Source organism: Homarus americanus, unplaced genomic scaffold (genome assembly GCF_018991925.1).
Source record: "Homarus americanus isolate GMGI-L3 unplaced genomic scaffold, GMGI_Hamer_2.0 scaffold25467, whole genome shotgun sequence".
Lineage (NCBI taxonomy): Eukaryota > Metazoa > Arthropoda > Malacostraca > Decapoda > Nephropidae > Homarus > Homarus americanus.
The window spans coordinates 8,267,991-8,280,312 of NW_024732867.1; the positions used below are offsets into that span (position 1 = coordinate 8,267,991).

The 12,322-nt window shown below is 43.3% G+C and overlaps 1 protein-coding gene across 5 annotated transcripts in view; it reads right to left on the bottom strand.

Annotated features, from left to right (window-relative positions):
• The window catches only part of LOC121869191 (chloride channel protein 2-like), a 136,901-nt gene that overhangs the window by 71,764 nt on the left and 52,815 nt on the right, over positions 1–12,322 (bottom strand). For all 5 annotated transcript variants that reach the window (XM_042370423.1, XM_042370422.1, XM_042370425.1 and 2 more), the window contains exons 5-6: positions 2,678–2,811; positions 1,658–1,814 (exon numbers count right to left, since the gene is read on the bottom strand). In XM_042370423.1, the coding sequence (XP_042226357.1) occupies positions 1,658–1,814; positions 2,678–2,811 (291 nt within the window). The remainder of the gene's footprint in view (positions 1–1,657; positions 1,815–2,677; positions 2,812–12,322) is intronic.

The following is a 12,322-nucleotide window of genomic DNA, read 5'->3' on the forward strand; positions in this document are numbered from 1 at the left end:
GAGATATTTAGGATACTTAGAACTACCAACCCTTCAGACAAGACACACTAGGGCAGATCTCATTGAGACATTCACTGTCTAAAAACGACTGGAAAACGTGAACCCGAGCCATTTTTTTAGTGATGTTCCGCACCACCAACACGAGAGGACACAACTTCAAACTCGACAAGTTATCAAGCAGATCGAGCAGAAGGAAATACTGTACTTCTTCTCACAGAGGGTTGTAGATCTGTGGACCAGTCTACGATCAAGAACAGTAGAGGGATCCTACACAAGCCATTAGTCTCCTACCCTCAGTTCGACTACGTATAGTGAATTGCCATTAGATAAATAAGGTAGATAGGCAAAACGATTAACAATAACATGTGTGTGTGGAGGATTTGGACTGGACTCGGCTGAGGAAAACTTCCTGACGAAGCTCATAAGTGCCCCCTCCCCTCTGTGAACAAACTTGGCAACTACCACAACAACGAGCAACATTCTTGTTCAGGGTCAGTAATAAACACCACAAGACGTGCAACTCTCGCTTCTGCCAAAACTCTAAATCGCGTGGATAAAAAAAATTAAAAAAATTATGAGGAATTACAAACTTGTGTTGTGCCCAGAATCCCCCGAAGAACATCAATATTAATGTATTTTTCTTATAATTTAGGTAGTGTACATTCAGCAGTCCTGTATTTTGTCCAGTATTATCATGGAGTGAAGTACCAGCCCCTCACACTGATGGTCGCAACACAAGCAGTACCAACTTGAAGGTCTTGCTGCCTAATGATATCGTGCAGCTAAACAGCATCACATGCCACCTGCACACCTGATACTTGCATACCTCCCACCTGCCAAACATACAATACTGATTACGAATATTACTATGCCGGTAAACTCGGATAATATGAGTAATTAGAATTAGTAAGTTAATTCAGGCACTAAGCGAGGGTACTAATGGTGCTACTGTACTATATGTAGTATTTATTAAGTCCCCTTGAGGAAGTTACACAACACACAACTAAAACATAATCTTTACTACATTTACTTGTACATATACGAGTGTTCTTCCATGCGTCCGCTTTGGCCTACAGTACAAGTAAAGAATTTTTTTTTTAAGAGCCAAGAACGTCCATGATGCTGTGTTTACAAGTAGGTGTAATTTCCTCAAGGGGCTGTAAACACGAACATCATGGAACCTCGTAAACATACTGGGTTAAATTCACCAACGTTTACATTGCTCAGTAAAAGTTCATCCCTGCAACAAAAGCAGAGTAAAGTGTTATTGTGTCACTCTTCCCTGACGCGTCTACTTTACAGCAGCTCCCTCCCTCCCTCCCTTCTGCAGCAACAATGACTGGACGGTTTAGTTTACAGTTATCAACATATAGACAATAATCTCTGGCTCATTTAACTAACTTATATAAAAGTCCCTACCAAGAACCCTTTGATTAAAAACATTCCGTATCACTAACACCCTTCCAACTACATCTACAGGCGACGTACAGCCATGCAACTGCTCTTACAAACCCTCAACTACCCCAGAAAGTTGTACACACCAACAACAACTCTTCCAGCCACAAACTGCCCCTACAAGTCACTAACGATTGTTTAGAGTGACCTATCAGACTACTGGAGACGGCCGCCAATCAGCCAAGCTCATTATTGTACTCACCACCAATAGGCGCGGCGAAGGAGCAGGCAACGCCCACAGCACACGCCGCCGCTAACATCTCTGAGTTGCGGGACTCGTTCTCGTAAATCCCCTTGAAGGACGTCACGGCCTTGGACAGCAGAGTGGCCACGATACTCGCTATGTGCACGAACGGTCCCTGAAAGAGGAGGCGAGTGAGAGTACGTGGAAGAGAAGTAGGATGGAGTGGGAATGTAAGAGTACTGTACATGGAGTAGGAAGAACTGTACATGAAGGAGGAGGTAGAAGAAAACGACAAAACGAAATACGAAAATAAGTATAGGGATGAAGTTGAAAAGAGGAGGACGAACAGTTAGAAAAATAAACAAACGAAAAGAAGCAAGAAATACACAAACAACTTGTATTCAATAACAGGAAGCAGGACACACACACACACACACACACACACACACACACACACACACACACACACACACACACACACACATCTTATTATACAGTCATGTCCTCACAAGGAACCCCTGAGGAAGTCAAAGCTGATACGATACTGTTAAGAAACGGCTCTGTAATAAAAATAATAATTACTACTACTACTACTACTACTACTACTAATAATAATAATAATAATAATAATAATAATAATTAACGGTTTACTGAAAGAACATGGCAGCCAAAAGACTAAAAATATAGAAACATAATTGGGGAATGGGTCACTTGATTGACAAATAATATAAACTAACATAAGTGATACAAATATGATATATAATAAAGATGGGGGAAATTTCAGTATAGTAACAATAGTGTGTGTGTGTGTGTGTGTGTTGGGAAGATTTATACACAGAACTTCATCTCAACACAGTTTAAATTCAGGGATATACAGATGGCATGACACGAGTGACAGACTTTTAGGCGGTCCATAGACACTATAAACTTGTTTTTCAGACAGGCAGACAGACTCCAAAACCAGTATCGCGCCAACTTTGAGTTCTAAATTAACTTCTTCACTAAGACACACACACACGCAAGACGTTTATCACTTACCTCTTTGCCCAGGGGTAGACCAGACCCCAGCGTGGCGGTGAGACCTATCACTTTAGCTATAAGCGTCTTAAAGGTGAGGTATTCCTTCAGCACGACGCCCCTGAGGATCGTCTTCATCTCGGGGATCCCAGACCCTGTAGGGGGTGGACAGAAACCATACCTTCGTCAGTATCTATGACACATGGGCGGGGGAGGAGGAAGAGGAAGGAGGGAATCACCAGTCAGTTTTAGTGGGAGAGAGGGCGGGGGGAAGGGAGCAAGGGACTGATGCCAAACTGTAAACACTAAGATCCGCTCCACAGGTGAAGAATTACAAAAAGTAAAGGAGCAACAGAGCCAGCAGGATCAAACTCAGCTGCGCCTGGCGATCTCCACCACCCAGAGATGACAAGTTCCTGTTGGTAGGGAGACAAGTGATCCCACCAAGTAAGTACTGCGTGTAACTCTTGCAGGAGGCGAGGCAGTAGGGGGCGCGAGGGAGGGGGCGAGGCAGAAGGGAGAACTGGGAGGGAGTGAGGTAGTAGGGGGAGGGGGCGAGGAAATTAGGGAAGTGGAGAGGGGTGAGGCAGTAGGGGGAAGGGGAGATGACGAGGCAGCAAGGGGAGCGGGGAAGGCAGTTGGAAGAGAGGGGAGGAGAGGTGCCGAGCTACCCACAGAACAAGAAGACATCCTGGAGTGGCCACCTGGGTGTATGAGACTGGGGGAGCCTTAGTGACTCCTGTACAAACACTCGTCACCTCCAAGCTATAACTACTTAACTTTACAGGTCACACAACAGCGCTTGTCGTTCCCTTCAATTCTTATTATGGAAGCTAAGTCAGACTTACGGTTGACAGGCTTCTGCCGGCAATGTCGCTCCTTATATAGATTAAGCAGTACCTCTACTACTTACTTTATTATTATTTATGAATTGTGTTTTGATATTAAATTATTCAGGAAAATTTAAAGAACCTGAAGCGAAGGTGACAAGAATCAGCTGATGGCTCTTGACCAACTCCTGCAGGTCACTGGTGTTACTCACGGTGATCAAAGGAGCCAAACATTATTAATAAAGACACTGAAATTTGCTGAAATAAATAAAATTCAGTGTTGATGAGCGAAATGATTAATGGCATTTAACAGTGTGTGGTCTGGTCGTCAGGGTTCGGAGGCAGTCAACAACTCACACAAGAAACTCATGCCACCAAACAATTAAACAAAAAATAATAATTAATTCGGTGTTATACCAAACCTTGGGATAAAATGTATCTATCTATTTATCTTGATAGATAGATGGATATAATATAACCCAGAGAAACAAAGGCGTGTAATTGTGGTCATGCAGCAGGGAGGAGCCGAGCCCACTAGCAGGGTGTCAACAGGGCCGGTGGTCGTCTGCAGCTCTTGTTTATTTATTTTTCACTGATTAAATGAATTCATCTACTCCATTTCTCAATGTTAGTTGTATATTTCTGGCGCAGAGTACTGCAAGTCCTGGAATGACTGACCCCAAGATGTAGGTGAAAATTTCTCTTTCCGCCTCTCTAGTGTAAGCTGCAGCAAGCATCGAGATCCTCAATGATGCTACATCTCCTGAGACAGTCACTGAGGGATAACCACCTTGCAGGACTCCGGCAGCATTCCTGTAACGACCCTCTTCACCTCTGTCTCTTTCCTTGCTTGGAACATAAAACTTGTTTTTCTATATTAACTCAGCAAACTTAAGTTTTTATCACACTTTTCTTTGAGACAAACAGTAAATGCTTCTACCGCCGGCTTTCACGACACATCCCAAACGAGACGGGCGGTGGCAGCGGAGTCAACTGAGTTTTGTGTCTCCGTATGCCACAGGTAGTCCGTCTGCCGCCAGTTCGCGAGCCCCATCGGCAAGCATTAGGTAGGCGGAAGACGGCAGGGAGGAGGGAGGGGAGGGGGTGGGGTGAAGACGGAGAGTCAAGTGGCCCCTCCCCTCCCCCTTCACGCCCGGGCTGGGGGGTAAACACTTAGGCACACGTCAAGCTCCAGGTTCCTGCCATCAACCTTTTACCGAATGTGAGCTAGTTCTGGCCCCCTCAAGTGCGTGCCTTCCTGGCTCTACACTACACTCTCCATGTACTAGGGTGTGTACATCTTGTGTTGGAATTTGTACATCGTGGGCTGGGGTGTGTAAATCTTGGATTGGGGTGTGTACATTGTAAGCAGTGCAGCGTGTACAATCTGTTCATGGTAGGATATTTTGTCTTCTGGGGTGTACATCGTAGTACATATTATAATAGTGTGGTACTAAATATATGAGGAGTGTGTGTGCAGGCGTCAGTAGTAGTGTGGGTGTGAGGAGAGTCGGGGTGGGTGTGGTGGGTGTGGTGGGTGTGATTGTAGGGGTGTGGGTGGGGTATGTGTGGGTGGGGAGAGGGAGGAGGCCAGAGAGCTAGCGAGAAGTCATCAACCAGCACCTTTGAGTAGAGCGATTATCTCAGGAATGCCAGAACCTGTAGAGGCGAGAACAGGTGACAATGTGGCCACAGCCCTACACATCTGCTACACATGGCCACAACCTCCACACCTGCTACATATAGTAAGTTATAAACACATTTGCCTCACTGTGGCCAATCATATATACTCACCTGCTTCACTGTGGCCAAATGTTCACACACCTGCCTAACTGTGACACACACACACACACACACACACACTTTCACGCTCACACGCACGCGCAAACACACACACACACACACACACGCACGCAACACGCACGCACACACACACACACACACACACACACACACACACACACACACACACGCACTTTCACGCTCACACGCACGCGCAAACACACACACACACACACACACACACACACACACACACACACACACACACACACACACACACACACACACACACACACACACACACACACACACACACACACACACACACACACACACACACACACACACACACACACACACACACAGTAATCAGGTACTATTAAATCAATGAAAATAAAATCTATCTCTAATAACAAAAGAAAAAGGACCAAAAATAAAAATTAATATAAATTATAACTACTTACAAAATCTAAGACATTGCAATAAAAAAATAAATACAAGTTAAAAATAGGATAATTTAGTTTAATGAAGCACAGCGGAGAAATGAACGATGAGCCAATAATGTTGACCTGAGAGTCATGTGTAACAACAGGACCAGGAGGGGTGTACACTAGTGCAGGGGGGCGTATGAGTGACTAGCAGGAGGGTGTACACTAGTACAGGAAGACGTACATTAGTACAGGAGGATGTACACTAGTACAGGAGGGTGTACACTAGTACAGGAGGTTGTACACTAGTACAGGAGGATGTACACTAGTACAGGAGGGGTATACACTGGTACATGAGGAGTGTACACTAGTACAGGAGGTTGTACACTTGTACAGGAAGATGTACACTAGTACAGGAGGATATACACTAGTACAGGAGGGTGTACACTAGTACAGGAGGTTGTACACTAGTACAGGAGGGTGTACACTAGTACAGGAGGGGTATACACTGGTACATGAGGAGTGTACACTAGTACAGGAGGTTGTACACTTGTACAGGAAGATGTACACTAGTACAGGATATACACTAGTACAGGAGGGTGTACCCTAGTTCAGGAGGGGTGTACACTAGTGCAGGAGGGATGTACACCAGTGCAGGAGGGTGTACACTAGTACATGAGAGTGTACACTAGTACATGAGAGTATACACTCGTACTGGAGGGTGTACACTAGTTCAGGAGGGGTGTACACTGGTACAGGAGGGTGTACACTAGTACATGAGTGACTACTCGTACAGGAGGGTGTACACTAGTGCAGGAGGGGTGTACACTAGTGCACGAGGGTGTACACTAGTACATGAGTGTACACTGTACAGGAGGGTGTACACTAGTGCAAGAGGGTGTACACTAGTACAGAGGGGTGTACACTAGTACATGAGAGTGTACACTGTACAGGAGGGTACACTAGTTCAGGAGGTGTGTACACTAGTGCAGAATGGGTGTACACGAGCACAGGAGGGTGTACACTAGTACACGGGGTACACTAGTTCAGGAGGGGTGTACACTAGTGCAGGATGAGTGCACACTAGTACTGGGAGGGTGTACACTAGCATGAGAGAGTGTACACTAGTACAGGAGGGGTGTACACTAGTACAGGAGGGTGTACACTAGTACAGGAGGGTGTACACTAGTACAGGAGGGTGTACACTGGTACAGGAGGGTGTACACTGGTACAGGAGGGTGTACACAAGTACAGGAGGGTGTACACTAGTACAGGAGGAGTGTACACTAGTACAGGAGGGGTGTACACTGGTACAGGAGGGTGTACACTCGTACAGGAGGGGTGTACACTAGTACAGGAGGGGTGTACACTGGTACAGGAGGGTGTACCCTAGTACAATAGGGTTGTACACTAGTGCAGGGGGGAGGTATACAGGGGTGGTGTACACTACACGACTAAAGTATTCCCCGTGTTACAGGGGCACTACTGAGGGGTACAGTTCTGTGTATCGGGTACATAAAGAAAGCAACAGGGATTTATGGTCTTAGTTTAAAGTCCCGTTAATTCCTCTCCTTCCATCACGTCCTAAAATTCCATAAAATCCTCTTTCTAAAATCGTGTTACCTTTTATTTTTTTGTCCTACAAGCTATGAATCTACAATTTTGTGCGGCTTAAAATCTAAATAACAACTTGGTAATCTCCTAAAATTTTCAAATCGGTTATGATGTAAACTCCTGGACATCTTTTCTAGCCTCTGACTGTAATATCTGAAGTGGTAAAATGTAATAAACCATACATTATAAAATCCAGTAATGACTAAATGTTAAAATCCATTGATCTCCTCCTGAAGTTCATTAACCTGTTCAGATCCACCAAATCCTCAAACCCTACAGCTCTGGGTCTCATAGTTTTCTTTAACTCGAACAAAGTTTGGAATTAAGGAAACTGTGGTCATAGTCACCCGGGAACAATGTGAACCACAACTGTAATATATGCACACACTAGTTCAAGTCTTAAGGAGGAGAGACTGGAGGAAAATTAGGTTTTTTTTATTTCCTAATAAACATAAGAAAAACTAATAATACACATTGGAAATAATATTTATTCACTACTATGACAGCAGTAACGCGCGTACTGTACTACCTCTCATATTGCCCGTCTTGGGTTCAATTCTCGGCCCGAAACAGATTTGAGATGGTTGTTATCCAGTGACCCACTAAAAATGGCAGGTTTCCTCCTGTACTAACGCTGGACAATAAAGTTCATAACAAAGTAACAAAGAACAGACCAACCGCCCGAATGGACAAAGAGCAAGTAAGTGGTGAAATGATAAATAATTAAAAAAATAATAAAAAAAATAATACCAATTTACATATTTGCTCCTGAAAAAGATTTAACTATATTTTCTGAGAATTCTTCATAAGTGAATCATAGACGACAGAAAAATCATATTAAATGAACTCGGTAAACTTCAGTTATAAGACAATGGCTACAATATACAGTACAGTACTCAAGGAAAGAGGATCAGTTTTCTCATCACCTCAACTTTATTTGGGTAAACCATTTAATGACTCACTGCATATTATGGTCACCCTCCCTGGTCACGTGAAATTTTCTGGCCGCATTAATAATTTGATTTTGGTCACACTGGTGTGCCTCAGTTACCCGGGTGAGAGACACTAATTAACTCCCGTTTAAGCAAAAATTCTGTCATTTCCCAAGGCTGAGGTTTTGAACCTTTTTGGTGAGTGTACTCCTTGGTTTCAATGAGTCGTCGTCATACACCCTTTCTCAAAGGTGACTCAATATTTTAAATTATTTATTTAATACCCTATGTGAATCATATAAAATGGTACATATAGTATGTCATTATTATGCATATTCAATATACCTTTTGCTCCTCTAAATGTATCACATGTACAGTACAGTTGGGGACATTTCTGACTAGTACACTCACCATGTCAATCCACCCTCTCCGTGAGGTGTGAGCCCAGTGAGCATTTGACTCGTGAATCAGAAACATTCACGAGTGATGGAGAGTGAGGGGTCGGTGTGTGAAAGTAAGGGTGTATTGAGGCTAGAGGGATGGGGGAAGGTTAAGGGGTTACTTGTGCATTACAAGGCATTATTAAGCAAGGATATAAATAAGTAGGGTGAAACACAAACTAGTATGCACAGAATATGTTATCACACATTATGGTGGTGTTCCCAGCTTGTGCTACAGGTCTGATGGCTTAGAGTGACTTTCATGAGCCAATAAATAACAGATGCATTTGATTCTATTTAAATAATCATCAAATTATTAAAATAATGTAATTTGTAATAAAAACATACCCAGGATCCTGGTAAACTATTATAAATAACAGTAATCTATAAACAACAACGAGAAGTCAGTCAGCAGTAGTTCCACCTGCTGTAAGCATTTTGTGTTTGGTTATATTTTTAATACCGATTACCAAATAAAACATGAATGAATCCTACCTTGTGTGTGCTGGAAGGTATCAGTAGGGCGAGGTGACGTGACATAACAAGACAAGGAGAGGGGGAGACGTCTGTGTGCGCTAGGCAGAAGGTAGGGGATAGTTACACCGCTATTGTTGTGTTAATTAGGAAATACTTAACGTTTTGCCTCACGGCTTCGAGTGAGACAGTAGTCCCCCAGTCTTAAGGTTAATGAATCAGCAATTCCATTCGCATGGTCATTGAATTTATCGTGCATAAGCTTACAGCAAAGGCTTAAGCATATTTTTAAATGAGATGCCATATTTTCCGAAAACATGCATTTATTAATTATTTTATGCTTTGAGCATGCAGCATAACATGCTGCATGCTGAGTCTACTAGTGTACACTCATCCTGCACTAGTGTACATCCTCCTGTACTAGTGTACATCCTCCTGTAATAGTGTACATCCTCCTGTACTAGTGTACATCCCTCCTGTACTAGTGCACACCCTCCTGTACTAGTGTACACCCCCCTGTACTAGTGAACATCCTCCTGTACTAGTGTACACTCTCCTGCACTAGTGTACACCCTCCTGTACTAGTGTACATCCTCCTGTACTAGTGTACATCCTCCTGCACTAGTGTACATCCTCCTGTACTAGTGTACATCCCTCCCAGTGTACACCCCTGCACTTAGCACCCCACAGTGTACCCCCTGCCCAGTGTACACACCCTGTGCTAGTGCACCCTCTCCTAGTGTACACCCCGTGTATCCTGTGCTGCACACCCCTCCTGACTAGTGTACACCCTCCTGTACTAGTGTACACCCCCCTGTACTAGTGTACACCCCTTCCCCTGCAGTGTACACCCTCCTGTGCTAGTGTACACCCTCCTGTACTAGTGTACACCTCTGTACTAGTGCACACCCTCCTGTACTAGTGTCACCCTCCTGTACTAGTATCCCCCGTCCTGTACTAGTGTACACCCTCCTGTACTAGTGCATACCCTGTACTAGTGTACACCCCTGTACTAGTGTACACCTCCTGGTGTACACCCCCTGTACTAGTGTGCACACCTCCCACTAGTGTACACCCCTGTACTAGTGTACACCCCCCCCTGTAAGTGTACACCTCTCTGTACTAGTGTACACACCCTGTACTAGTGTACACCCTCCTGTGCTAGTGTACACCCTCCTGTACAGTGTACACCTCCTGTACTAGTGTACACCCTCCTGTACTAGTGTACACCCCCTGTACTAGTGTAACCCTGTACTAGTGTACACCCTCCTACTAGTGTCTCTGTACTAGTGTACCCCCTCCTGTGCTAGTGTACACCTCCTGAACTAGGTAGACCTGGCTCTACTATATACAATGCTAATGTGGCCTAAAGCCTACAAAAGGTTGGTGACCACTGACCTACAATAACAAGGGACATTATTTTTCATTCACAGCTCCCAACGTCAGTCTTTAATGCCTGCAATTAACAACAGTCTGGAGTTGTAGAGGAGAGTATTTCCAGGCAACAACAGGTGTAAAAGGTTTCCCCGGATAACGATCAGCCTGAGGATATAAAGTCCAACACTTACAGCTTCATCTGTTGATGTAAGTCTTACAGTCATCTGTTGATGTAAGACTTACAGCTTCATCTGTTGATGTAAGACTTACAGCTTCATCTGTTGATGTAAGTCTTACAGCTTCATCTGTTGATGTAAGTCTTACAGCTTCATCTGTTGGTGTAAGACTTACAGCTTCATCTGTTGATGTAAGTCTTACAGTCTGTCTATGTAAGACTTACCTATCTGTTGATGTAAGACTTACAGCTTCATCTGTTGATGTAAGACTTACAGCTTCATCTGTTGATGTAAGTCTTACAGCTTCATCTGTTGAAAGACTTACAGCTTCATCTGTTGATGTAAGACTTACAGCTTCATCTGTTGATGTAAGTCTTACAGCTTCATCTGTTGGTGTGAGTCTACAGCTATCTGTTGGTTCTACAGCTTCACTGTTGATAAGACTTACAGCTTCATCTGTTGATGTAAGTCTTCAGCATTCATCTGTTGATGTAAGACTTACAGCTTCATCTGTTGATGTAAGTCTTACAGCTTCATCTGTTGATGTAAGTCTTAGCTTCATCTGTTGATGTAAGTCTTACAGCTTCATCTGTTGATGTAGAGTCTTATATTGCTAAGCTTTCATCTGTTGATAAGTCTTACAGCTTCATCTGTTGATGTAAGTCTAGCTTCATCTGTATGTGTCTTACAGCTTATCTGTTGATGTAAGTCTGAAGCTTCATCTAGGTTTTGCAGTCATATTTGATGTAGTCTACAGCTTCATCTGTTGATGTAAGACTTACAACTTCATCTGTTGATGTAAGACTTACAGCTTCATCTGTTGATGTAAGACTTACAGTCATCTGTTGATGTAAGTCTTACAGCTTCATCTGTTGATGTAAGTCTTACAGCTTCATCTGTGATGTAAGTCTTACAGCTTCTGTTGATGTAAGACTACAGCTTCATCTGTTGATGTAAGTCTTACAGCTTCATCTGTTGATGTAAGACTTACAGCTTCATCTGTTGATGTAAGTCTTACAGCTTCATCTGTTGATGTAAGACTTACAGCTTCATCTGTTGATGTAAGTCTTACAGCTTCATCTGTTGATGTAAGTCTTACAGCTTCATCTGTTGATGTAAGACTTACAGCTTCATCTGTTGATGTAAGTCTTACAGCTTCATCTGTTGATGTAAGTCTTACAGCTTCATCTGTTGATGTAAGTCTTACAGCTTCATCTGTTGATGTAAGACTTACAGCTTCCTGTTGATGTAAGTCTTACAGCCTCTGTTGATGTAAGACTTACAGCTTCATCTGTTGATGTAAGACTTACAGCTTCATCTGTTGATGTAAGACTTACAGCTTCCTCTGTTGATGTAAGACTTACAGCCTCTGTTGATGTAAGACTTACAGCTTCATCTGTTGATGTAAGACTTACAGCTTCATCTGTTGATGTAAGATCTTACAGCTTCATCTGTTGATAAGTCTTATAGCTCTTGTTATGCAACATAGCTTCTCTGATAAACCTAGCTTCATCTGTTGATGTAAGACTTACAGCTTCCTCTTGATGTGTCTTACAGCTTTCTGTATGTAAGACTTGTTAGTCTCTGTTGATGTAAGACTTACAGCCCTGTTG